The sequence below is a fragment of the Chelonoidis abingdonii genome, chromosome 1 (assembly GCF_003597395.2).
Source record: "Chelonoidis abingdonii isolate Lonesome George chromosome 1, CheloAbing_2.0, whole genome shotgun sequence".
NCBI lineage: Eukaryota > Metazoa > Chordata > Testudines > Testudinidae > Chelonoidis > Chelonoidis abingdonii.
The window spans coordinates 366,801,859-366,828,921 of NC_133769.1; the positions used below are offsets into that span (position 1 = coordinate 366,801,859).

General features: G+C 53.0%; 1 protein-coding gene across 13 annotated transcripts in view; it reads right to left on the reverse strand.

Moving 5' to 3' along the window:
- Positions 1-27,063, reverse strand: part of ARAP1 (ArfGAP with RhoGAP domain, ankyrin repeat and PH domain 1) — a 187,946-nt gene that overhangs the window by 13,981 nt on the left and 146,902 nt on the right. For 10 of the 13 annotated variants that reach the window (XM_075061840.1, XM_075061841.1, XM_075061842.1 and 7 more), the window contains 13 exons: positions 25,160-25,262; positions 23,743-23,938; positions 22,916-22,955; positions 22,110-22,273; positions 20,710-20,922; positions 18,237-18,342; positions 16,204-16,351; positions 15,021-15,107; positions 14,009-14,077; positions 13,599-13,716; positions 6,794-6,907; positions 4,640-4,782; positions 2,951-2,983 (listed from right to left, as the gene is read on the reverse strand). In XM_075061840.1, the coding sequence (XP_074917941.1) occupies positions 2,951-2,983; positions 4,640-4,782; positions 6,794-6,907; positions 13,599-13,716; positions 14,009-14,077; positions 15,021-15,107; positions 16,204-16,351; positions 18,237-18,342; positions 20,710-20,922; positions 22,110-22,273; positions 22,916-22,955; positions 23,743-23,938; positions 25,160-25,262 (1,534 nt within the window). The remainder of the gene's footprint in view (positions 1-2,950; positions 2,984-4,639; positions 4,783-6,793; positions 6,908-13,598; positions 13,717-14,008; positions 14,078-15,020; positions 15,108-16,203; positions 16,352-18,236; positions 18,343-20,709; positions 20,923-22,109; positions 22,274-22,915; positions 22,956-23,742; positions 23,939-25,159; positions 25,263-27,063) is intronic. The other 3 variants (XM_075061844.1, XM_075061843.1, XM_075061852.1) reach the window with 1 other exon arrangement.

A 27,063-nucleotide genomic window follows, 5' to 3' on the forward strand; every position in this document is an offset into this window, starting at 1 on the left:
ATATGTTTTGTTCTGAAATATAGAGGTGAATGCCAGGAAGGAATGGGAGCATGGGATGTATGTCTTGTGCAGACAGTAGGGTTGGAGCTCTGCCACTCACTGACTCTGCTGAACGAAATCCTGTCCTCAGATGTGTGTATGCAACCCCTACTGCTGGTTAGGGGTGGGCTGACCTGCATTAGGGTCTTGTTCACACTGCCCTGCATGCCACTGTATGTGCACTCCTGCTCTGCCTGGGCCCCAGAAGCCAGGGACTGAAGCTGGGCTTGGGGCTGGGATCCCCCGAGCACAGACACAGACTTGTGTTTAATGCTGGGGCTAGGTGCATGCAAACAGGACGGGCCCAGCTGTGCCTGCTGCCTGCCCCCAGCCTGTCTGTGACATCACAACAATCCCTACAGACCGTGAGGTCCAACACCAGGCAAGGGCCTCAGCGCGGCCCAAGCAGTGGCAGCAGATGGAGCCGTAATCCACAAAGCTCCCGTTTCCATGTAGGCTGAAGAAGAGAGGGGTGGAGGACGCAGGTGAGAGCAGCACAATGTGTGTCAGGGCCCCTTTGAGAGGAAGGAGCAGGGGTGAGAGGCGGGGTGGAACAGAGAGACATGACCCTGGCTGCTGGAGAAGGGCCCCAGCCACGCCCCAGAATCCAAACACCTCCCTCCACCAGCCGGCCCCACTCGCCTGCTACTCACTCCATGCTAATGGAGTTACTGCCTTCACCTCCAGGCCAGTCCTCCTGTACATCTGGCCCTGGTTCAGTCCCCAAACACCCACCAACAAGCCTGGATCGAGACCTAGGCGTGCTGGCCTGGAATGGCTCAAACCGAAATTGCAGCTCTGCCTATGGGGAAGGCGGGACCGCGTTCCAGGTGTGGAATGGTATGTTACAGACGTGTTACCTACAAAAGAGCCACTTTCAGGTCAGCTCATGCCGTGGGTCACAGGAGTTCAGCGATACAACACACACGACCTGTGTGGCATGCACATCTACTCCATGTCTGCTTTGTTCTTGGATCTGAATTTTGTCAAACCAAACTCCTGGACCTGATCTCTGGGCTCTCAAACCGTCCAGCACTTGGCAGCTTGGACTCCTAGTTCCTGTTTACTAGGGCTGGTTCTGAGATATGCTGGGGCACAGTCTCCAGGCTGGTTCTGCTTAGGCCCCATATGAACATGGCCGATTATATTCATATGTACAAGACCCAAAGGGAGCAGTTCACACAGTCAAGTCGCAGGCAGGTTGCACACACAGAAACGGCAAATTGTAATTACAAAACCATCAATCTCACACTAAGCCACTTACAAAAGTGCCCCGGGTCATGGTGTGATTACACGCAGGAAAGATCAGCATTGGCCCGTCACCCAGTGCCTGCGAGCATCCGATCGAGGGAGACGTGTGTGTGTGTGTGTGTGTGTGTGTGTAACTAGGAGTGATGGGACAGAACCGTCCTCTGAATGCCGCCCCCCACCCCTACTCATTGGCAAGCTCTGCTCGACGGCAGAATAGCTTCCCCAAGGGAAGGGAGAGAAGCCCCATTGCACAGAACATTGACACGAAAGGCACATTGTGGGAACACTCCTGCACTAGATGGGAAATGCACGGAATGACCTGATAGTAGCCTTGTTTCACCCACCATTTCTATGGTTCTAGTTATCCACTGTCCCTCAGTCCCCGTCCCCCCCATAGCCCCGGAATAGGCAAGCGGTGAAAAACCATCTAACTCCCGTTCATCATCCTTTCACGTCCTCCTGCCTGGGAACATCTGCTACCACAGAACGGCACTGCAGCCAGATGCACTCCTCAGAGGGACGATTAGACCTCCCTCATTAACCTTGGGAACAATACCTTTTCCCTGATGGCCAAATGAGCGCTGGGGGTGGATTACACAAGTGTTTGCAGTCCCAGCAAGCTCACGAATTATTGAGGGGAATAGACACTTTAATATTTCAGCCACCCCTGCACATACGAGGGGTCCAAAATTGTGCCCACATGGCAGCAGCTTTGCTGGCTGTAGTGCCCCCTCGATCACCAGGTGGTGACAATCTGCTCAAAGCCTCCTCTTTCAATATTCCACATCACCCTAACTTCCTGTGTGACCTTGGGCAAGTCATTTAGCCTTTGTGCCTCAGTTTCCCCCCTGCACAAGAGGGGTAACAGCCCTGCCCTGCCTCCCACGGGTGTTGTGAAGTGCTCAGATACTGTGGTAACAGAGATACAGGGGACTTTCAGCAAACTTGGGAAAGGGCCATTGGTAACAGGGTCAGGCCAAATCCTGCCGTAGGGTAGATGCCTGGACCAGCATCAGAGCCCTGACTCTGGCTCTGACCCTTGGAGGACTAGGCCTGATTTCACTTTGGCAATAAGTCACCCTGCTTTCACAGGCTCTGTTGCATCAGGGATTTTTATGCAGCCCATTGTCTTTGCCCATTCCCTAAGGCTGCCAGTGTAACTTCCCTGGCCATGGCAACTCATGCCTGAACTCTCTCACGACAGCCACTAGTTACAGTGAATGTCAGCTGTCTTTGGGAACAGCTCTGAGGGTGGAGGGTTGTGCGCCGGGGGAGGAGGTGTCCACACACAGCAGGCAAGACATTTCCATCACTTACAAGAGACCACTGAACTCAGCGGGGGCTGGATCACACCCTAAAATACCACTGTGGTATTCTAGAGGAACAGCCCAAGGCACCAGCAGGAGATCTATTGTTTTGTATCATTGTTTCCCAATACTGCCGTATTTTTTCCCATGATTTCCCTTTGTAATGGTGTGACTCCATTTTTTTTTTCGGATAATGAAAACCAGGTGCTCATGTGTCTCACGCAAACACACCCTTGAGTGTGTTTAGTGACTGGATTTGGGTTTGACCCAGGGCAACCTTGTAAGGCAAGAGAGTAACTCAAAGCCCCCAGATCATCCCGCTCAGCTGTCACACAGCACACTTCTCTACTCACAGTTTCCACGGCAGGGATCCGCTGCTTCAAGCTCTGTTTAATAAAGGATTGGGGTTAAACTAGACACAGAGGATCAGCCACAGACCGGGGAGAGGCGTGTGTGTTTTGGGGGGTGAAGTGCCACCCTTTGGGTTATCCCCTATTCTACCCCACCACAGCCAAAAAACAGGGGGCTTGTAAAGCCAATGTGGATCTGCGTCTTGCTTCCCATGGAGCAGGGCACGGAAGCTGCAAGGACCTGTGCAGTGGGGCACGGGGATTTGGGGACTTGGCCACAAAGGGTGTGATATGTGGGCAGGAAGGCCCAGAGACTGAAAGGGCAGGACCAAACTGGGTTGTAAGGAGCGAGTGGAGTGAGCCTAGAGCTGGGTGTCAGGACACTGGGGTTCTAATCCTGATTCTTCCAGGGACCCACTGTGTGGCTCTAGACAAGTCATGCCATCCCTCTGTGCCTCAGTTTCCCCATCTTTGAAATGGGGATCATAGCACTGGGACTGCAACATGTGAAAAGCCGGATACCAATGCGAAGTATTATTGTGACCCTGCTATGGTGACATGTCACAGTCCCCAAGCTAACACAGTTTGACAACATGGCTATAACAGAGTTTGGTGCTGTCTTCACAGAAACTGCACAATGTAAACAGATGCTTACTCTTCAGTTCATCTCTGCTGCTAAGAATGGGACTTGAGCATGAGAAGTAAATAAGCCTCCAATGTGTTATAATGAATCCGAAAGCACAGGCCCTTTGCCCTTGAGCCAAAGGAGACTCCTCATTAGCTGCTAGCAGTAGAGGACCCATGAGACACAGTGAAGCAGTTCTGATTCCATCCAGTAGAGGGAAGTGGTGCACAGACATACTAGGCAGTTTGCTGTATAGGAACATAGGACTGATATGACCTCCTGGGTCACTGAGTCCTGTCCCGGCTATCACAGGCAACTCTGTCATATAATCCCAATCATCAACTTAACAAGCTCCATCTTAAAACTAGTTGGGTTGTTGGTGCCACTGCTCCTACTGGGCAGCTGGTCCAAAACCTCCCTCCTCGGATGGTCAGAAACCTTCTCACTTCCAGACTACATTTACTCATGCCCAGTTCATCCCCATTCGTTCCTGTGCCAACATCCTTTCATTTCAATAGCTCTTCTCCCTCCCTGGTGTATTTATGGAGCAATCCAATCCAATCCCCACTCAGCCTGCATTTTTCCAGGCTAAGCCAGGCAAGCCCTTCCTGTCTCCTCCCCTAAGACAGGCCCTCCACTCCCCTGATCATCCTCACAGCTCTTCTCTGCACCCGCTCCCTCTCTCCGCACCATGGGTGACCAGAACTGCACACAGGATTCCAGATGAGGTCTCATCAGTGCCTTGCACACAGGCAGTGATACGTCCCTATCACTGCTGGAAATACCTCGCCTGTGTACACTGGAAACAAAACCAACTGAAATGCCTGCAGTCAAGTGCCACTGACCACAGTGTCGCCCTGAGGAAGAGTCCCCCACCCCCGCCCAGCGAGATCTTACAGCTACCAGTAAGGAGAGGCAAAGAGTGGATGACAGAGGGGAAGTGGAGCCAGAAAAAAAGATGCTAGCGCAGGTCGGCTTCGGTCAGTAGGGGGTGCTGCTGGCCAGGAGGCCTGGGAAAGGATGGTGTGCCAGGACGGGAGGTGATTGTGGCAGCCCAGGGAGCTCACCCGCACTTCTTTGTAGAGCCTCAGGCAGCTGTTGTTCAGGATGAAGTATCGGTCGTGGAAGCCCGTGCTCAGCCCAAGACCTAGCACGTTTCTCTCCTCCCGGAACTTCATCATGCCGTGCTTGCTGTCGCTCACTCTGCTGGCTGGGGAGAGCACAGAGCTGTCAGAGCCGGACCGCAAGGGGTTAAACACATGGCTGCAGGGGGACACAGGCTGCAGCTCACGCAGCACCAGACGGAGGGTAATTCCCATCCCGCCTCTAGCTGGCAGACAATGCACAGTGCAGTGGGGTGAGACGAGAGATCCCAGAACCTGCCCTACTGGTCCCATAATTGGCAAATGAGGATTTCCACTGGGAGCAGTGGCCTCAAGGAAAGGCGCGGACACACAGACACACACACGTTCTTGTTAGGATATAGACAGTCAGGCCTGTCTGCAAAGGCCTATACTTTAAGAATGTAGGTGTATTCTTATCACTTAGCTAGTTATAGAGGGATAAAAGAAAGAATCAAAATCACTGTCTGCCAGTGTAAGGGCCTTCTCTTACTGTGACAGTCTGAGGCCCTGTTCTTAAGCTAAGGCCTTTGGCTAAGCAGCAGAGGCAGCCATAAGCTGGGAAGTGAACGGTCACATCCTCACATTCCAAACTAGTCACACTGAAATAAGGTGCTGTTGGGCTGTTAGGAATACAATCCTGTCCTGATATTCCATCACCTCCAGAGAAAGGGAAGAGCCTAGGAGATGTAAAAGGAAACCTAGTTTGATCGCATCCTGTCTGGCAAGAACTCACTTATCAATAGCTGGGGTGTGAAATCCTCGTTTCTGTATTGTTCCATCGTCTCCACTTCCCTACTGTTTGTCTGTATAATCTCTGTCTGGTTCTGTGATTGTTTCTGTCTGCTGTATAATTAATTTTGCTGGGTGTAAGCCAATTAAGGTGGTGGGATATAATTGGTTAGATAATCATGTTACAATATGTTAGGATTGGTTAGTTAAATATCAGTAAAATGATTGGTTAAGGTATAGCTAAGCAGAATTCAAGTTTTACTATATAGTCTGTAGTCAATCTGGAAGTAAGGGGGGGGAATGGGAACAAGGAATGGGGGCAGGGGAATTGGAATCATGTTTTGCTAAGGGGGGGGAATGGGAACAGGGAATGGGAACAGGGACACAGGAAGCCTCTGTGGTGTCAGAGCTGGGAGGGGGGACACTGAGGAAGGAAACTGGAATCATTGCTTGCTGGAAGCTCCCTCCAGTAAACACTGAATTGTTTGTACTTTCGGACTTCGGGTATTGTTGCTCTCTGTTCATGCAAGAAGGACCAGGGAAGTGAGAGGGTGAAGGAATAAGCCCGCTAACAACTCTCTCTCTCTGGGGCAGTGCAGGCCTCCCTCTGAGGGTTTCTAACCCTGCCCCCTTGCGTCCTAGGCTCTCTCTTCAAAGGAGTCTCCTCTTTCTTTGAGGAACCACCAACGGAAGCTGCAGCGTCAGGCCATATTTGCCATCCCCACTCCAGGGGGCTGGGCTGCGGGAGAGAGCTCCACTGCCCTACTGGGCAGACATGGCAAATGATCTGTGCAGAAACTGACCAGGGCAGGGCCTGATAATAAACATGCTTCCTGTCTGAGTTGCAGGGTGAGTGAGAAGGAGGGCAGGTGCTGGGGAAAGACACTGATGTCATGTCTCTTTGCCCTCTGTTCGCAGGATCAGCTCCGATTGGGTCTGGATTGAGCCCATCTGTCGGGTTGAAAAGCTCCTCCCTGCCATTGGTTGGCACTGGCTGGCATGCGCACGTTCCTAGGTCCTTCCTTTTTCCCTCCCTCCTGCTCCCCAACCATGGGTTTGCTGCCTGGAGCCCCCTAGCACAACCCAGTACTGACAAAGGAAGAGCACAGAACCCTAGACAAACCCAGGAACATCTGGGTGCAGGATTCTACTCATGCAATTCCAGGGCTCTACGTCTTGAAGGTATCGCAGGCTACCCTGAAGAAAATTGCACCTCCCGCAGGGCATGTGTCTCTGTGCTGCGCGGATCAGACCAGCCAGCTCGCTTTCCCTTTTGGACAATGAAGATTAAGAAGTGCGAGGACCCTGAGCGGCCTGGATCCCGTCCACACGGAGGTACATCTCCAACACACCCCTGCAACCACCTACCTAGATAGATAAGCATGTTCTCCATGGACAGCTGCTTCTTCACCACCAGGTAGCTGTCTGTCCCCAGGCCATGCAAGATAGGCAGGACTTTCTCAGAGTAGTGCAAGGGCCGCTCTGCACGGGGAAGGAGGAGCAGGTGTATTAATGCCCCCATCTGGCTTCCCCACTCCGCGACCATGCTGACAGTGACCAAAGCTGCATGTTTTAACTCAACTCTTTGTGAGCCAACTAAACACCCCTTGGGGGAAGATCATCGTTTTACATGTATAGAGCCTCTTCAAGTGCTTTACCCAAGCATCTCTACCCCCCACCACCAGAATGCAGCCACCTCTGGGGTAGAATGTGGGGGGCTGTTCAACAGCCTATAGCAACACCACCCAACTGCTTAGGAGAGGCAGTGAATGAGATTCTTTCCAGCTGAGGCTGCAAAGTGGAGTTAGGGAAGCAGAATGCGAGGATTCAGGCTGGACACCAAGGCCTTATGCATCTTCTCTGGCGAAGAGCGCCTGGGGGCTTTTAATGACCACAGAGCTCAGCCCCTCGGCTTTCTGCCTCATCATCAGCATAGCGCCCCCTAGCACAATGTTGGGTAACTGCTTCAATACAGATTCAGAGGAAAAACATCCCGTGCCATGTCATGCAGCGCCAAAATGTTTGTTACAGGTCTCCCATACACGGACTGGCCAGGCCTGATCCTGCTTAGCTTGTGCAATTTGACAGAATCACATATCAGCCACAGTAAAAAAATACAGCCAGGGAAGCAGAAAAATACTAGGGAGTAGGGCACACCATTATACTACTGATGGGAAATCAATAGTAAGCATGGTGCAGGCTGAATTAACTAGTCCAATCAATTAACAAACAGCTTTTGAGTGGGACAGTCACCTTTCTAACGAGTTCTCCTGTCCCACTCCGCTGTGGAGAGCCCAGCTCTGAAAGAGCTCCTTGGCACTGTGCTGCCGCTTGAAGGGGACGGGGAAGGCAAATGAGGAGAAAAAGAGGTACTTGCAGACCATAGCCAGTGCAGCTTCTGGGTGCTGCTGCCATCAGAGGGCAAACAGGGTTAACGATACACCCCTGTTTTTGTCAGGAGCTTGGAGATCAATGGATGAAAGGCCACCGATCAGAGCTGGGTGCCAAAAGGGCTATCTTTGCTGCAGAGCTCACTCGGGATTGGCACCTGAGTCAGCCTTGCCCAGGGGTGAGAACCCCCCTGCAAAGCCTCACCCAAGTTACTCTGTCTTCCTTTGTGTGTCACCAGGGGGAATGATCCCGGGTTCTTCAAGCCACAGACGCTGAGCCACACTATGGTTCTCTCCCAGGGAATTGCGGGAGGACTAGTCTGTCCTGGGCACATAGGAGGAATCATGGGAAGGTGTTGGAGGACTATCAGCACTGCAGAGATTTAGCCTGTGTCCTCTGTAAAGTGGGTAGGTTACCAGGCCGACTGAAAGACTCACCTGGGTTTTAACCTATACCCAACGGTGCACCTACTAGCCCAGGCTGAAAGCACCACTAAGCTCAGGTGAGACGGCTGTGTGTGTAGACAGGAGGTGGTCAGTGTCAAACCCCGAGTTAGAACCTGAGCTGACTCAAGTGAAGACATGCCCAAAGAGGGCTAGATGATCATAATGATCCCTTCGGGCCTTCAAATCTGTACAAGCAACTTCCCCACCATGGCTCCGATCCTGCCTCTGCTGGCCTCACTGATTGTATTGCCAGTGACTTCGCTGGAAGCAAGACTGAGCTTTGACAGGAAAAGCAACAGCGTATGTCAGCACCGGCCACAACGTGAGGTGAGCTCACCCCACGCCCCGCGGGGAGGCAAAGGAGAGTTGTTACTGCAGACAGATCGGCCTTTAATGACACATGGCCCCCCCGAATGGGTCACGCGGTTTCCCCTTCCTGAAGGCACCTCAGCCGTCTGGAGGTCAGGAAACACTGCTCGTGTAAAGCCTTTACTGCCGCTGGGATTTTTACAGCATGGCCGGGCAAAATCCGGAGAGGTCCTGCAGAGCACCCACTGCTTCCACTGACTTCCTGGGTGTTCAGCTCTTTGCAGGATTCGGCCCTCTGCTGCTACTTAGTATTAACGTGGGGCCTTTCATCCAAGGATCTCAAAGAACTTTCCAAAGGTGAGTATCTATAACCCACCCTGTTTAAAGGAAACTGACAGCACAGTGAGGGAAGGCCTAACTTTAAAGTGGCTACTGATTTTGGGTGCCACACAGCTGGGGAGCCCAGCTGGACACCTAGGGCCAGATATTCAAAGGTATCGAGGAGCCTCAAAATGCTGAGAGGCACCTAGTGGGTTTTTTTAAAGTGCTTGATGCTTATCTGCATCTGTAGGTGCCTCAACACCTTTAAAGATCTGGCCCCCAGGACCTGGTTTGCAGCACCTCTGCAAATTCAAGCCCCAAGTGTCAGGACGGGCACCTAGAAACCGACCCACGTAAACTCAGTGGCTGCTCTGGAAATCACAGAAATGGAGGGTGGGAAGAGACCTCAAGGTCATTTAGTCCAGCCGCCTGCACTGTGGCAGGACCAAGTCAACATAAACCGGCCCTGACAGGTGTTTGTCCAGCCTGTTCTTAAAACCCACCAGTGACGGGGATTCCGCAACCTCCCTTAAAAGTTCCACAAGCTCCCTATTGTAGAGTTTCACTACCCTGAGAGTTAGAAAGGTTTTCCTAATCCCTAACCTAAATCTCCCTGGCTGCAGATCAAGCCATTACTTCTGTATTACCTTCACGGAGAACAACTGATCATTGTCCTCTTTGTAACAGCCCTTCATGTATTTGAAGACTTATCACAGAGTTGGGCAAACTACGGCCTGCAGGCCACATCCGGCCCGCGGGACCCTCCTGCCCGGCCCCTGAGCTCCTGGCCCGGGAGACTAGCCCCCAGCCTCTCCCTCATTGTGCCCCCTTTCCCCCAGCCTCAGCTCGCCGCCGGTGCAGTGCTCTGGGTGGTGGGGCTGCGAGGTCCTGGGGCAGCCTAGCTACAAAGCTTGGCCTGACCCGGTGCTCTGTGCTGGCAGCGGCATGGCTGGCTCCTGCTGAGCAGCGCGGCTGCCTGTCCTAGTGCTCTGGGTGGCACGGCTGTAGCGCTGCCAGTCATCAGTGCTCCGGGCAGCACAGTAAGGGGGCAGGGAGCGGGGGGGTTGGATAGAGTGCAGGGGAGTTCAGGGGGGTGGTTGGGGTCAGGGGTGTGGATAGTGGTCAGGGTGGTCACAGAGAGGGGAACAGGGGGATTGAATGGGCACAGGGGAGCAGTCAGGAAGGAGCGGGGGGTTGGATGGTGTGGCAGGGGACAGGGAGGGGTGGATGGGTCAGGGGTCCCGGGGGGAAGGTGGGGCGTCAGGAAACAAGAGGGATTAGAATATAGAATATCAGGGTTGGAAGGGACTTCAGGAGGTATCTAGTCCAACCCCCTGCTCAAAGCAAGATCAATCCTCAACTAAATCATCCCAGCCAGGGCTTTGTCAGCCCTGACCTTAAAAACTCTAAGGAAGGAGATTCCACCACTCCCTAGGGAACCCTTCCAGTTGCTTCCACCCCTCCTAGTGAATTTTCCTGATTTCATAAACCTCCCCCACTGCAAACTTGAGACGACTGCTCCATGTTCTGTCATCTGCTACCATGAGAACTGTCTAGATCCATCCTCTTGGACCCCTTTCAGTAGCTGAAAGCAGCTATCAAATCCCCCCTCATTTTTCTCTTCTGCAGACTAAACAATCCCAGTTCCCTCAGCCTCTTCTCATAAGTCATGTGCTCCAGCCCCTATCATTTTTGTTGCCTCCGCTGGACTCTTTCCATTTTTCCCATCCTTCTTTTGTGTGGGCCCAAAACTGGACACACTACTCCAGATGAAGCCTCACAAATGTCGAATAGAGGGGAATGATCATGTCCCTCATTTGCTGGCAATGCCCTATTTATACAGCCCAAAATGCTGTTAGCCTTCTTGCAACAGGGCACACTGTCGACTCATTCCGGCTTCTCGTCCACTGTAACCCTAGGTCCTTTCTGCAGAACTGCTCCTAATCTTGGTCCCTAGTCTGTAGCAGTGCATGGGATTCTTCCATCCTAAGTGCAGGACTCTGACTTGTCCTTGCTGACCCTCATCGGTTTCTTTGGCCAATCTCATTTGTCTAGGTCCCTCTGTATTCCTTCCCTTCCCTCCAGTGTATCTACCACTCCTCCCAGTTTAGTGTCACCTGCAGAACTGATGAGAGTGGCAGTCCACGCCATCCTCAGGTTGGATGGGCAGGAGTCCTGGAGAGCTGTCAGGGGCGAGAAGTGAGAGTCAGACAGAGGGCGGGGACCGGGCCACCTTGGCTGTTTGGGGAGGGACCAGTCTCCCCTAACAGGTCTCATCAATTTCGGAAACCCGACGTGGCCTCAGGCCAAAAGTTTGCCTGTCCCTGACTTATAGGTCTCCCTCAGTCTTCTTTCTCAAGGCTAAACATGCCCAGCTCATTAACCTTCCTCAGCTCGGGTTGGATCATTTTGTTGCTCTCTTCTGGCTCTTTTCCAATTTGTTCACTCCTTCCTACAGTGTGGCACCTGGAACTGGACACAGTTCTCAGCTGAGGCTCACCATGCTGAGTAGAGCAGGACATTTACCTCCCATGTCTTACATACAACAATCCTGTTAATATACCTGGAATATTAGCCTTTTCACCATTGCATCACACTGTTGACTCACGTTCAATTGTGATCTACTCTGACCCAGATCCTGTCAGCAGTACGACCGCCTGGCCAGTTATTCCCACTTGTAGTGTGTGTTGATTTTTCTTCTACTAAGTGCTTTACGCTTGCCTTTCTGTTCGATCTAAGTGACTTGCGAGGTCCCAAGTCATAGCCAGACTCTCCCGATGCCCTCTCTTCTGCTCGCCAGAGCTGTCACAGGTTGTCCATCCACTCTTGGACCCAATGCTGTCATAAATAGATAGCTAAGGGTTAATGTTTCTTTTACCTGTAAAGGGTTAACAAGGGACCAAACCATGCAGAGACCAATCAGGAAATGGATTTTTCGAAGTCAGGGAGGGAATTTTTGGACTCTATGCTTTTGTTTGTCTCAGCTATGAGAAGCTTCTTTCTCTTCTAATCTTCTGTGTCACACTTGTAAGTACAGGTGAAAAACAATATAGCCTTTTATGTGTTTTGGGTGTTTTACATGTGTGTAACTGCTGAATTTTTAATTGATATCCTTTTTGAATCAGACTGTTTTCAATTTTTTTATAAACAATAGCCCTGTATTGTCATCTTGATACAGAGAATAATTTGATGTCTTTTTTCTTTTTTTTATATAAAGCTTCTTTTAAAACTGTTTGAAGTTTCTCTGCTTAAGGAGAAAGGAAGACAGGGGGAGGGGAACACATACGCTCTGTGTTTAATCTCCTAGTGTCCCAGGGCGGAAGAAGCTAGGGGGGGAGAGATAGAATTTTTCTGTTTCTGTATTGGGGTTGTCTCATTGTGGAATAAAGGAGACATGTTCTTGGTATTGTGATGTAAAGAGATTGCCAATCTCTCAGTTAGCCAAGAGAGGAAAGTCTGGGTGGGAGGAGAGGGGGGAAGGGAAGGGTCATTTCCCTTTGTTGCAGCTCAGGGACTTCTGGTCTTGGGGTCCCCAAAGAAGGTTTGGGAGACCAGAGGGGGCCAAACCCTGATTTTGGATGCGTGCAGCGAGATCAAGCTAAGCTGGTATAAGCTTAGAAGGGTTCATCTAAGCACCCAGCTTTGGACGCTAAGGTCCAGATTAGGGAGAAAGGCTTATGATATGGTTGCAAGACGTGGGAAGATAGAATCCGAAGCCAGTAGAATTATTTTTCTTTTCCTGCTAAGGTTTTGCAGAGAGAAAGTTTGGTTTTAAAAGTAGCCAGAGAATTTTTTTCTGCTGCTTTGGAAGCTTGCATTTTAAGCAGGAGACATTAAGGTGACATTAAGGTCATGTTAAGCAATAGATTTCAATTGAGAGTCAAGTACCCAGCAATACACACATGCAATAAACTGGTTTTTATAGAAAACAGTAGCAGAGAAGAAAAAGGACACGGTTGCTAGGCACTGTTGCAGGAGACAACAGAGAGACCAGCAGTTCGACAATAACCACCAGAGGCACCCCACACAAGAAAACAGGAACCATGACTACCAAAGATGCCTGAAAGGACGAGCACGGCACAAGCCATAGACAATGAAAATGAACATGAGGAGCGGATGGACTAATTAAGGGCCGAACAAGACGCCATGAGGGCATCCCATAAAGAGATCAAGAAGCAAAATCAGCTCACGAAAGAAAACTACAGAGAACAGGTGGCCTACCAAAGAAAACAACAAGAAAGATGCCGCCTACCAAAGAAACAACACAAGAAATGAGCCCACAGAAACAGATAGAATCCAGAGGGAGGCCCATCGGTAGCACTGGAGTAGAACAGGCTAAGCAACAGAACCCAACCACTCCTACAACCCTTCGCCATTCTTTTTCCACAGCACAAAAAAATTCCCAACTACAGGCAGGTGATGACACTGAGACCTTTTAGAAAATTTTGGAAGAGCCTGCATTGGGTACAGCATCTCTGAAGACCAACTACATGGTAGAGCTGAGGTCACACCTCAGTGGACCCTTAGCAGAGGTGGTGGCTGAAATGCCAAGGGACCAAATGAACGATTAAAAACTGTTTCAAACCAAGGCCAGATACAGAATGGGGATAACCCCGGATCATGCGCTTATGATAAATGCCCTGCCCACTCTACACCTGGCAGGTTAGCATTCTTGGAGTAACCCTCTCTCCCACCTAGACACCGACCTGCTTCCTCCCTCTCATTCACTTCGAAGCAGCTCCAGTACTCCTTCTCCTTCGTCTCGATTTTCCTTCGGTCCAAGATCTCGAAGGTCAGCTCTTCTGCCGTCATGGTGGCTGGGATCTGAGGCGAGGAAGAAAGAAGCCTCTCTCGTGTCTGCGTCATGGCAGGTCATGTCTCCAGATCCCCCCACCCCTCAGTGCAAGCCCAACCATCCAGTGGGGTACTAGCCCATGGACCTTTGTGTTCATTCTATGGCTATCGCATGCCACCACCTGGCGTATCCCTCCAGCTTCCCCTTCCTTGGGGTGCACAGCACATGACACGGTTTCTGGCAGAGACTCCGTGCAGGCCTGTCCGAAGCACGCCCAGCGACAGCCTCTTTCCCTTCCCACCACCCCTGCCCTCGCCTCACCTTGATGTGCTGCTCTGCTTCCGTCTTCTTCTCCTCCAGATACACTGTGCAGATGAAGTCCCCGGCTTGCTAGAAGGAAACAAGAAAGGGGTTTTTACCAGCAGGTTCCTGTTTACAGAAGGGCATCGACACTGATGAGTGTGAATCCCCTCCCGGCCTGGCCTGCCACACCCCAGAGTTAATCTAGGTGCAGAGATCCCCCTCAATGCCCTACGCTATTCGCCAAATAACCCCCCGTCACAGGGTGGCTGGCCCTTTAAGGGGAGAAGGGTCCCAAGCCCTACTTGTGACACACTTAACTTCATAAGTGGGCAAAAGGAAGGTCATGTGATCGGTGGGTCATGTGATTTAATCAGGACACTGCTCAGCAGGTAGCCGACCCTGTTTCCACCCCCTATTCTCAAGCAATTCAGCACGAGTTTTGCTGTGTTCCCACTAGAATAGATTGCGTCTGCCTGAGCGCCCCCGCTGGTCAGCAGTAGCAATCACTGGAGCCGCGAGAAGCCATCAGCAGGAACATGGAGCATTTCTAGCTGGCTTTGTGGTGGTACAGCAGTGGTCTATTCAGGGATACTGAGAACAGGCCCAGAGGCTGCTGAATGGGAGGGGGAAATAGCTGAAAATGTTTTCTATTTCAGCTTCCAAAGGGTAACAGGAAGTGGCATGAGCTAGCTGGGACCTAACAAGCTGCCCCCTTCTACCGCCTAGGATTCTGGGAGCGATAGAAAAAGGAGATTTGCTCTTGAGAGGGCGAATGGACAGCCCAGCACACGCAGCACCATGAAACCATGTGTGTCAGAACTGGAAGCAGCCCCTACAGCCAGACCGCTAAAGCAGAGAGTGACCCTCCCAGGTTAGCTGGTGGAGAAGACTAAATGTGTCTGCCTGGGCCCTTCGGAGTTCCTGAGATCTTAGTTTCCCAGTGGATCTCCGAAGAGAAGTCTCAGAACCGAGCGAGCGTGTGCAGGTGAGACCTGCCCCTCCTCCACCAGCGGGCGGACGGGCCGACTACCTGGGTTCCACTGGAGGAGCCGGCTATCCGCATCTTGATGATGGCTTGGATCTCGTCCTGCTGTTTCCTCATCTCTTGTTCGTCCACCTGCCGAGAGAAGGCCAGAGCAATCAAACCCTCCGCAGCCTGGCAGCAGGAAGGCCAGATGGACAGCTTCACATGGAGCCCAGCTCTGGGAAGGACACGGGCCTCCCCCATCAGTCCCTGGCCCCCTGCCCGTCACTGAGCTGTGCTGGTCTGGAGTCACCCACCTGCCCAGCTCCACTGGCCAAGGTAAGGCACTCAAGCACCTCTGCCAAATGGTGCTGAACTCCTAACAGGGCTTCCCGTGCTTCTCCCCACCCGCCCCCATGTCCTCGAAGCTGCCACGGCTTCACGGCCATTGTTACTCATGCTAGCTCAGGTACGTCCGTACGTGCTGCATTCACACCCCCTGACAGCAGTACAGCCGGACCCTCTGTTTCGTCAGTGTCTCTCCTTGATCTGTGAGACGCAATCCTACCTTCCACTTGCCTCCAAGAAAACTGGACTTCTCTAGCATGGCTTAGACACAGCCACCTTTCCCTCATGGATCCCCCAAATCCAGCCAGTCCTCTCCAAAGTCACCCTTCTCCCAGTGGCTAGGCTTTATCTGCAGAGGGTGCTTTACAGGATCTGGTGGCTAGTGCATTGCTGAGAATCGTATGCCTGGAGCCAGGTGCTGAGTGGCGGGTGGAAAGAGAGGCTGGAGATCAGAAAGATGACAAAGGAAAAAACTTCCTAGTGGAGGAAGCTCCCAGGGTAAAACAATGGGCACGAAGGGCCATAGTAACAGTAATCACGCCGAGCGCTTAACATACGTGGACCTCAAAGCTCTTCACAAAGGAGGTTAGTACCATCGGTATGATGGGGAAACTGAGGCACAGGGAGGGGAAGGAGCTTGCCCAAGGTAGCAGAGCTGGCAGTAGAAGCCAATCTCCTGATTTGCTGTCTAACATTCTGGCCACCAAACCACACTGCTCCACAGAAGAGCTTGAACAGATAGAGACCATGTTACAATGGACAACAGTGCGAACGCTCATTCTGGCTAGGCGAAGGAGGCAATGTTTTCTACAGGTGCCCAGTAGCCGAGTGTATGTGGGGAAGACTGTAGGCCTGGAAGCCTTCGCTCCGCTGAGAAGCAGGGCTTCTGAACGCTACGTACACTAAATATGACCACATAGCGGCTGATGAGATCCTCCACCACACGCCCTGCCTTGTAGTCCTTCCCGTCCGTCTGGAAAAGCGTCGGCCCGAAGACGATTGCCAGGTTGTGTGTGTTCATCTGGTTCATCTCGGAGAAGTACTGGACCCTGCGGAAAGCCAGCACATTAAGGACAGCTCCTCCCAGAGCTCCAGCTGCCTCCCCACCCTGCCCCAATGGCCCTCTCAGATCTCGGCAGGACAGTCGGGGTGTGTGTTTCTGGGGGGACCCTCCATGGGTTGCTGTGTGCAGTGCTCTACTGATCTCCGTGGGAGCTAGACACCTATACGCCTTATTAGGTCTCTGCTCCCTAGTGGTGGGAACCCTCTCGGCCAGACATACCCTGCTCCACCTCTGACCTAGGGCAAACCCCAGCCGCTGGGTGAATGGCTCAGGGACGCTGCTGGGTCAAAGGAGCCAGCTGCTGTTAACAGGGGATGGGGTTTGAATTCTGCTCTGGCTCCTGGCAGGGCTGGTGGGCAGCTGGGAACAGAACTACCAAGGAGTGGGTAGGAAGGAGTTCCTCTCTCTCCAGCTGGCGGAAGGGAACGAGCTGTGCTTCCTGACAGATCCAGCCAGACGCAGGCAATGATTTTAGTTTATTATCCACCTATTGTGTGATGTTATGATTAATCAACATCTTATATCATACATATTTATTGTATGTTAATGAGAGGTTATTTGCAGGATTACAGAAGTACAAGACTGCTCGGTAGTTAGAGGAACCATGTACTAGACATGAGTCAGACAAGCTGAAATGCAAAAACCTGTAGGCTGAGACCTGCAAGATTTTAGCTCAGCTATTTTAGGCCTTGGAGACAAGAAATGTTGACATGAGTCAATGACCGAGAAATAACCCGAAAGATGATGGGAAAAGAGGTACCGGCCGGTAATACTGTGGAAGTTTAGCCGGAAGATTAAATTTAAATGATAAAATGCTGTAACAGCAAATATTGTCTTCCACAAAATAAAGGAGGTACATAAATGTTAAGAGAATCTGCCCAGCCTATAAGGGTCCCTTGTGTTTCTAGGGGACACAGACCAGTAAGAAAGAGAGGGTGGACACTTCCAGGTACACACACAGAATGTAGGTATAGACAGAATCACAGTGTAAAAGAGGGTGCCCAGAGCTGAAAAATTCAGCTTTCCATGGGACACCTCCAGCAGGAACCATGCCCATATTGATGAGCCGCCTCTGAGAGGGCCAACAGACTTGAACCCCATCTAGGAGGATGTGAGCATGTCTGTCATTACTTATCTCTAGGAAGTGCCAAGCCTGTGACATTCAGAACTCTGTTGGTAACTTTAATCAAACAGCTAACAGAGATGTTCTTGTGAGTGTCTGTGTTACCTGGCTATGGTTTCAAGTGTTCCTGTGGGCTCTAGATCCAGAACAAAGAGAGAGAGCTCTGCTGAACATGAGACTGTAGCTGCCAGAGCTGAACCCACTGTAGTATAATTCATAAAATAAATGGCTACACAGACCTGGCAGGTGGGACCCATTAGCCATAAAAGGCGCATGGCTCTTTGAAGAGGAGGCGGAAGAACCTGTCCCAGGAACTCTGGGAAAGACAAACACTGCTCTGCTGATCCTGAGTCTGGCCTTCATCCGAACAACACTGTGCATATCTGGAGCCTCCTTTATAGGAGGGTCTCACAACCGCCCTGTGCGGAAGTTCACTTCTAACATGCTTGGGGTCACACAGTCAGTTGCTGGCAGAGCAGGGGATTAAGTCTCCTGAATCCCTGGCTTTAGCCCCTTCCCCTCCACAGCCTGTTAGCGAGAGAACAATCCGTATCTCGCTGCATCCCAAACCAGCAGGTAAACCCAGCACCTCTTTCCTTAGCAGGGAGGCCTGGTGAGTGACTCTCCAGCTGGGTGGACCCCAGGTCTTGCTGCCCAGCTGGCAGAATGGGGCACACAGCTCCAGCACCCACCAGAGAGCACTGGCCTCGGCCAGGCCCAGAGTGGAGCCACACCATGCCCCCCTTACCGGTACAGGTGGTTGATCAGCGCTTTGACTGTGGCTCTGTTCACCACGGGGAGGCTGCTCAGGAGATGGCGGTACTGGCTGACCTTCTCCTCCTCATTTTCAACCGCTGGTGGGGAAGGAAGTGGAGCACAGGGTGAGCAGAGCCGCTCGGTGGCAGAGCGGTTGGGTTTGGGGGAGGAGGCTACCAGCCAAATGCTGCCAGATTGGCTGCTAGGCTTCCCTGCCAGGGGTCATCCATGGTACAAACTGAGCTGGACTCTCACCGGACCCTCCTCTGCTTGCCTGAGCCCCATCCATCCATTTCCCAGACTGCCCCTCACCTGCCCCATCCCCAACCACTAGCTGCTTCTCCTCACGGGATCCCCTGGCTTCCCATCCCTAGACACAAGTCCTCAGCTGCTGTTCAGCCAGGAGGAGGCAGCAGAGGAAGGGCTGGGGCGTGCTGGATGCAGAGAGGAGGTGGTGTGGCACACAGAGGATTGCTACCTGCTGGGGTAGACTTGGGCAAAGGGGGTGGCCCCACTTGGGAAGAAGCACTGGGGGAACAGAAGGGGCCACGTGGTGAAGACACTCGGGGGAGACTTTCTGGGACCCACCCAGCCTTCCTGGAGGGATTCAGGTCTCGTGCTTTTCTTCTAGCCTCCAGCCAGCCGCACTGTGCAAACCTGACTGCGCTGCCTCAACCAATGACCTGTCCGTGGGCATGGGTGGAGACAGCCCAGACAGGCAGGGGCGTGGGTGGAGGACAGCCCAGACAGGCAGGGGTGTGGGTAGGGGACAGCCCGGACAGGCAGGGGTGTGGGTGGAGGACAGCCCGGACAGGCAGGGGCGTGGGTGGAGACAGCCCTGACAGGCAGGGCGTGGGTAGGGGACAGCCCGGACAGGCAGGGGTGTGGGTAGGGGACAGCCCGGACAGGCAGGGGCGTGGGTGGAGACAGCCCGGACAGGCAGGGCCGTGGGTAGGGGACAGCCCGGACAGGCAGGGGTGTGGGTAGAGGACAGCCCGGACAGGCAGGGGCGTGGGTAGGGGAGGGACACGGCTGAGCTCCCCACTCAGATCTCAGCTGGTTGTCTGCCGGATTCACCCATCCCAGGTGCTGGTGCTGCTGGGCAGCTCCACCTGTAAAGGGTGAACGGTCCGGCGTCCTTTCTGCTGTGCTGGACAAGCCAAAGCATTGCCTCATCCCTCTGACCTGCCGCGAGCCCATCAAGAGAAGAAACACCCCCCACCCCAGCGAGGCTGGAGATCTGGGACCCGCCTGCGTCTCAGTCCAGCCCTGCTCCCCTCGTTTTCCCTCAGCCCTGCCCCACAAGAAGACTCAGATCCTCCCACCGCAGAGGGACTTGGTTCCTGTGCCGTGTTCCCCACTCAGTCAGGGCAGGCTCCAGATCTCTCTTGCTGTGATTCATGGCCCTGTCTGCGCCTGGCCACTTCTAACCCCCGGAACCAGAGCCCTCACGCTGCTCAGAGTTCTCCAAACAAAACATCTGCAGCCCAGATGCTGTTTCCCAGCCAGATGGTGCCACGGAGGAGCCAGGAGGTGGCACTAGTCTGCTGCAGCTCAGCTGTGTGTCTCACCCACCTGCTCAGCAGAGCTCTCCAGGCTAAATAAACCAGGAAAGAATGTCTCAGACTAGAGCCCACTGAGCAGGCTGTAGCATCCTGCTGTGCAGTGCTGGAGCGACACAGGCAGAGGGACTGGCTGAGTCGTCTGCTACTGACTTGAGATAACTAAGCTCCACCCATAGCAGAAATGCCTAATCCTGCAATAATCAATCATAATATGAATCCCATAGGGAGCTGGCTGGTGTGTGCATGTCATACTGCCCCCTACTGGATGGCATCAGAACTCTGAACTGTGTGTCGCAGGCCCATACGGCTCACAGCTCATGGAGATTAGCTGAGCTCTAGGAGCAAAAGGCTGGGAGTTCTGTTCCCGTGACACTCTAAGAGGACATGCTGTGCAGCCAGAGGAGTAAGAATTTGTGACAGTGATTTGCCCTTCTCTGGTGCCTTCCTTCCATGGCTCTCAAAGTCTTTTACAGACAGCAGTTAAGCTTCAATACACTCCAGTGTGAGAGAAGTAAATAGTATAACTCCCATGTCACAGATGGGGAAACTGAGGCACAGGGAGGGCAGTCAGTTGCCCAAGGTCACCCAGCAGGCACGTGGCAGAGCTGGGACTGGAACCAGCAACCGTGACTTCCAATCCCTTGATCTAACCCCATCCCAGATTAGTCTCCCCTCTTGGGATACACACTCCTCTCTAAAGCAGGGCCTGTTAACAACCTGGACTCCCCATTATCCTCCCACTCCGGGGCACCCAGCTGCCACTGCTCTCCCTGCAATGCAGCCCCCTTGTGTCAGACTCACAGATTTATGGACTGTCAGGCCAGAAGGGAGCCCTGAATCACCTAGCCTCAGCTCCTGTCATTCAAGGCTCTGCCAGGAGAGGACAGCAGCGCCCCCTACCTGCTGCCTTCAGCCAGTCCTGGCAGAACTCTTTGGTGAAGAGCCCATCCCCGAGGTCTCGGAAGAACCTCTTCAGCGTGTTGGAGACATCGTCCACGTGGTGCTCCCCTTCCTTGAGCCGGACCCTGCGCGCGTCCTTCCGGAGCATCTCCAGCAGGCTGGTGGTTTTGGAATTCTGGCCGCTCTTCCTGTAAATCCCCTCCGAGGTCAGCCCTGGAGCAGGACAGGTCACTCGAGGTCAGCGATGTGAAGAACAAAGAGCTCTCCCACGGGAAATCACAGGCCACCCGCCCTCCCACTGCCCTGACACAAGAAGCCAAGCGGAGCTCTGCAAGGAATGGAAGACCAATGTCCCTCTCTCAGCCTGTGCCCGGTGACCACCACCAATTTCTGCAGGAGTCAGAGAGCTGGATCCAAAGCCCAGTCTAGTCCCTGGGAGTCTTTCCCCTGCATGCCAGGGGCTCTGCATCCAGCCTTGGCAAAGGAAACAAACCCGTGTAATAATCAGTCCTTTAAGCCTCAGACCCACATTTTGGCTGGGCCCTCATCAAGCCTGCATCAAAACACTGAGATGTGGTGCTGCTATTCTTGACACATCTAGAAAGAGCCCAAGAAGGGGCCCGAGAATGGGACAGAAGGGAGTTTAAGGAAGGGAATTTGTTGCAGAGGAAGGAACGGGGCAGGAGATGGGGTAGCCAGCTACAGATGGGGTGTTCAGACCTGGCCACTAAGGAGGAGCTCAACACAACACTTCGAATGCCCTGAAGCCACCACTGCAACCAGCCACAGAAGTCGCTTTCCTACCCCCTCACCAGGCTGGGTGGAGGTAGCCTGCTAATGCGATGGATGCATCCTGCAGTAGGTCAAGGAGAGAAGGCAGGTGGTAATATACCTGCCTGCACTTCCCTTGTCCTCTTGGAGCTGGGTGTGCCACAGTCTGCACCTCTGAATTGTCACTACGGTTCCATTATAGACTCAGACTTATAGACATTAAGGTCAGAAGGGACTATCATGATCATCTAGTCTGACCTCCTGCACATCGCAGGCCACAGAGACTCACCCACCCACTCCTGTAATAGACCCCTAGTCTTTGGCTGAGTTACTGATGTCCTCGGATCATGGTTTAAAGACTTTGAGTTACAGAGAATCCACCATTTATACTAGTTTAAACCTGCAGTGACCCCTGCCCCATGCTGCAGAGGAAGGCGAAAACCCCAGCCTTCGCCAGCATGGGTTAGGGAGGTGCTGGGTAACGGTGCTGACCAATGGCCCATCCAGAACCAAACCATCTCTTGGGCCAGGGGCTTGCCTCTGGAAGCAGAAGTGTCCCTGGCATGCAGGCGAGGGGGAGAGGGCCTGCTGCATGCCCACAGACAGGGAGCTCCTGGGTGCGGACGTACCGCACTGCGTGATGTAATCGATGCATCTGTCTACGATGACGGGGATGTCCGACTCCGTGAGCTGCTGCTCAGACAACGTGTCGCCGGAGCTCCCCGCAGCCTTCTGGATGGCAGCCACCCAACCCAAGAAATCCAGCTTCCTCTCCCCTTGGATGTACAGCGTCCTGGGGAGAGAAACAAGGCCCCACAGCCTCTTAGCTGGGAAACAACAACCGGGACTGCTATACATGCCAGGAGTAAGCTTTGCTGGAGAGTCCGTCAGCTGATGCATCTAGGCTGCAGCACCCCTAGCCTCAGAGGTTCCTGCCCACTAAACTGAATTCCACGTGGGCGGAAGGTACTGGGTGAACAGCCCTGGGCAGCCACGTGTTCACACTACCCCCCACAGCCCTGCCCACCGCGATGCGTCTCAGCCTGGCCCTGCCCATCTCCCTGGAGAGACAGCAACCTCTGCGCCCTCTGCTGGAAGCGTTAAACAGGGGCAGGTCTTCAGTGTCAGACGTGGTGAACGCCTGCCCCCGCAGAAACGGACTGAGGCCAACCAGATTGTTTCACAGGAGCCACTGAGCATATAGCAGGCGGCAGTTGCTTCCTGCCTCTGCTAAGACGGCCTGATTTGCCCAAGGGATGTAGGGAAGTCCCCATCTCATCACCTACCCACCTCCGGTGCCACTGGTGATTTTTAGTCCCTTTCGGCTTTCGATTAAAACCCTGCCACTTTTAAGAACCTGCAGGATCTAACAAACCCGAAGGATCTCTCCCTCGGTTCTGCCCTGCACTACACGAAGCACAAACAGACTTTTTACCTTCTTCTCTCCACCAGAACCAGACTGTCCCCTTGGATGGCTGTGAAATGAAAAGCAGAGATGCCGTGAGATTGCACTAGTGCGGGAAGCTCACCTTCCCCATCCTGCGACTAGGCGGAGGTCGGAGCTCGGTTCTGCTGGTGAAAGATCCACCATCCAAAGCACCAGCTGCCAACAGAGGTGCTAACATGAGGAGACCCACAGCAGTGCTGCAGGGAGCTAGGGCCCTGAGAGAGGTGGCACTAACAGACTTCTCTCTGGGTGGTACATTGGACAGTGGTGCGGCAGGTGGCACTAGCCTCCTGGAGTTGGCACTGAACCAAGCCCCAAGTTTGGGGTGGGGGTCATTGTGCCACAGTAGATATGCACCTGAAGATTTTGGGGCACCTTTTGCAGAAGGGGTATTAACCCCTCCGTCCTGGGCGACCACCTTGCTGCCTTTAGATTCTATCAGAGGAGTGCTCTCCCTCACTGCCCCGCTTAGGAGTGTAATCGTGGAGCGTTACTAGAGGAGAACAACTGGCAGGTTCCTCCCCAGAGCAGGCTGCATTTCAGCACTAGGGGAGTGATCCCAGCCCATACCGTGCTCCGAGACCCTCCAGGATCACAGGTGCTGTCTAAATGGATTGTTCTGTACAAACGCCAGTGGCCTGTCAGACTCACAGCACTGAGTTTCAATGTGGCGAGGGGAAAGGACGGGGCAAGCCGTGGGGTGGGTGGGGATGACACCAGTCAGGCCCAGGGACCAGACCCCCCTCTATGGAGAAGCAAGGCAAGGGGCCCAGGAAGAGGGACAGCATGAAAGCAGGAATGGGTGTGGTGCATACAGAGCTCCTGCAGCTTCTTCAGGTGCACAGCCTCCTCCTTGTCACTGTCCTCGAAGAAGGCATAGAGGACGGACTGGGCGAGGGCGAACCAGCCCTCCTTGGCCCGCTCCAGGTTCAGGCCGCCCTTGTACTGCAGCCGTCCGATCCGCTCGAAGTCGTAACTCAGCAGCTCATCCGCTCGGGGGTGGATGAAGGACTGAGGCGTGGGCAGGGAGAAGAGAGGCGAGAAGCCGTGAGCCCTTGTGCGTCATTACAGCTACCCAGCCATGAACAAGGAGCCGGACGCAGAGCCCACCAAGGAGCTGCACCTCCTGTGGGGGGTGCATGACAGTGGGAGGGGAAAGCTGGCAGTAGCCACCTTTGTGCCACCTGGATTTTGGGCCGGCCAAGAGCTGAAGCAGCACCTGGCATAAATCAGAGCAGCCTCAGGGGCTGCTCTAACTGAAAGCAACTTCCCCAGGGCAGCCCAGGGGCTGTGGCCCCAGAATCTCTGGAGCAGCGTGTGCTGTGGAGAGGCCTCCCTGGCACAGTCCTAAACTGCAGCCCTACGTGCTGGGGAATTCTCCTTGCTGGGCCCCTCAGCTCCCCATGTCCCAGTAAGAGGCAGCGAATCTCTCCTGCAGTGGCAGCGTTACCCTGACTGGGACTCACTCGCCGCCCTTGCTCACAGCCCCTGAATCTGGTTCCCCAGGCCCCCAGGGGAGTAAGCTCTAGATTGCTTCCAAATTTGGCCCTAGTCAACAAGCCCCACACTGGGCTCCTGAGTGATTTGAGAGGACAGGACCATGCAGCGAGGATAATGTCCCAGTCCCGAGACTCGCTGCTCATGCCCAGTTACCTGCCAGAGCGCCCTGTGCAGGGCCTCACTTGGGAACTGTCCTGGAGACAGAGGTGAAAGGAAGCTCATCCGCTCCGGTCCAGCGTACCGGCAAGAGCCGGTACACAGCCAACTGTACCAGCAGGGGGCAGCTTCCTCAGGTGGGCAATTTAAAAGGGCCCTGGGCTCCCGGCCACAGCCGGAGCCCTGGGCCACCAGAGCCCCGCTGCCAGAGCCGCAGGGTAGCAGCGGCATCCAGGAGCCCTGGGCGTCCGACAGCGATTTAAAGAGCCCAGGGCTCCCAGCCGCCGCTACCACAGCCAGAGCCCCAGGCCCTTTAAATTGCCACCAGAGCCCTAGGGTAGCGGCAGCAATTTAATGGGCATGGGGATTTAAAGGCCCGCCCCTTCTGCCTGAGGCCACACCTCTTCCCCCCCAAGAGTCCCCGTCTGCCTGCTCAGGACCCTGGCCCTGCGTATCGGTAAGTCCCTGAAGTTATTTTCACCTCTGCCTGGAGACCAGGCTCCATTCAAATCCAGACCGGGATTCAACCCCTAGCAAATTCCCTCCACCGCTTCTCAGCGCCAGGCTGCCCCTTACCTTGGCTATGGACTTGACCCACTTCCGAATGGCCTCTGGGTTATCCAGCCCAAAGAGGTACAGTCTCTCCGATTCGATGTAGACCTCAAATGTGCTCTCAAACCTGCGCGAGGGAGAGAGCGAGAATAAAGGAAGGAAGGAGACACGTACACTGAGGATTTCATTTAACCCCGAGCCCTTTCTGGTCCCAGCTCCACCTTTACTCCAAACTACCCCGTACTGCTCTGCAGTCCCCTGCATGGGGCCCAGGCCCAGTTTCCTTCGTCACAACAAGGGCTTCACTGCAAAAGCAGCTCTGAGAGTCCCAGGCATCTGCTGGGAAGCTACAGGAGGAGGAGGCTGGTATAGAAATATCCAAACCACGGGATCTGGTAGCAATGGGGGAATTTAACCAACCAGACCTTGACTGAGAAAGTGATATGGCAAAACACAAAATCTCCAGTAAGTTCTTGGAATGAATCAGGGACAACAGCAGAGGAAGTAACCGGGGGTTGGGGAGCAGCCATTTTAGACTTGATTCTGACCAACAGGGGGGAATGATAGATTTCATGATTCTAAGGAAAGGAAGGAGTAAGCGCATCAGAATAAGGACAATGGACTTCAAACAAGGGAGACTTTAACAAATTTAGAGAACTAGTGAGGTCCCATGGGAAGAAAATCTAAGGAGAAAAGGAGTCCAGGAGAGCTGGCAGTTCCTCAAGGAAACAATATTAAAGGCACAATTGCAAACTATTCCGATGCAAAGGAAAGACAGGAAGAATAGTGAGAGGCCAATACGGCTGCATCTGGAGCTCTTTAATGACCTCAAAATCAAAAAGGAATCCTACAGAAAGTGGAGACCTGGTCAAATTGCTAAGGAGGTGTGCAAAAGAACAGCACGCGTGTGCAGGGCCAAAATCAGAAAAGCTCAGGCACAAAACGAGTTAGACCTGGCAAGGACATAAACAGCAACAAGAAGAGGTTCTTTAAAAACATTAGGAGCAAGAGGAAGAGAAGAAAAGTGAAGGTCCTCTACTTAGCGGAGAAGAGGTACTAATAACTAATGACAAAAAGATGGCTGTTGAATGCATAGTTTGCTTCAGTCTTCACTAATAAGGTTAACGGTGACCAGATGCTCAACACAATCAATACTGACAACCAAGGGGAAAGAACTCAAGCCGGAACAAGGAAAGAACAGGTTAAAGAATATTTAGAGAAGTTAGATGTGTTCAAGTCAGGAGCACCTAATGAAATTCATCCTAGGGTACGTAAGGAACTAGCCAAAGAAATCTCGGAATCATTAGCAATTATCTTTGAGAACTCCTGGAGGTTGGGTGAGGTCCCAGATGACTGGGGAGGGGTAAACATAACACCTATCTTTACAAAGGAGAACCAGGAAGACCCAGGGAATTATAAGACCACTCAGCCTAACTTCAATATCTGGGAAGACACTGGAACAAATTATTAAACAATCCATGTGTAAGCCTGTGGAGGATAATGTGGTTATAAGGAATAGACAGCATGGCTTTGCCAAGAACAAATCATGCCAAACCAACTTAATTTCCTTCTTTGATAGGATACTGACCTAGTGGATAAGGAGGAAGCAGTAGACATGATATACCTTGATTTTAGTAAGGCTTTTGGCACAGGTCCGCACGACAGTCTCATAAACAAACTAGGGAAATGTGGTCTTGATGAAATTACTATAAGGTGGGTGCACAATTGGCTGAAAGACCATAGTCAAAGGGTTGTTATCAATGGTTTGCTGTCAAGCTAGGAGGGTCTATCTAGTGGGGTCCCACAGGGGTCAGCCCCGGGTCCAGTGCAATTCAATACTTTCATTAATGACTTAGATAATGGAGTAGAGAGGATGCTTATGAAATCTGCAGATGGGAGGACAGGTTTAAAAATTCAAAAGGACCTTG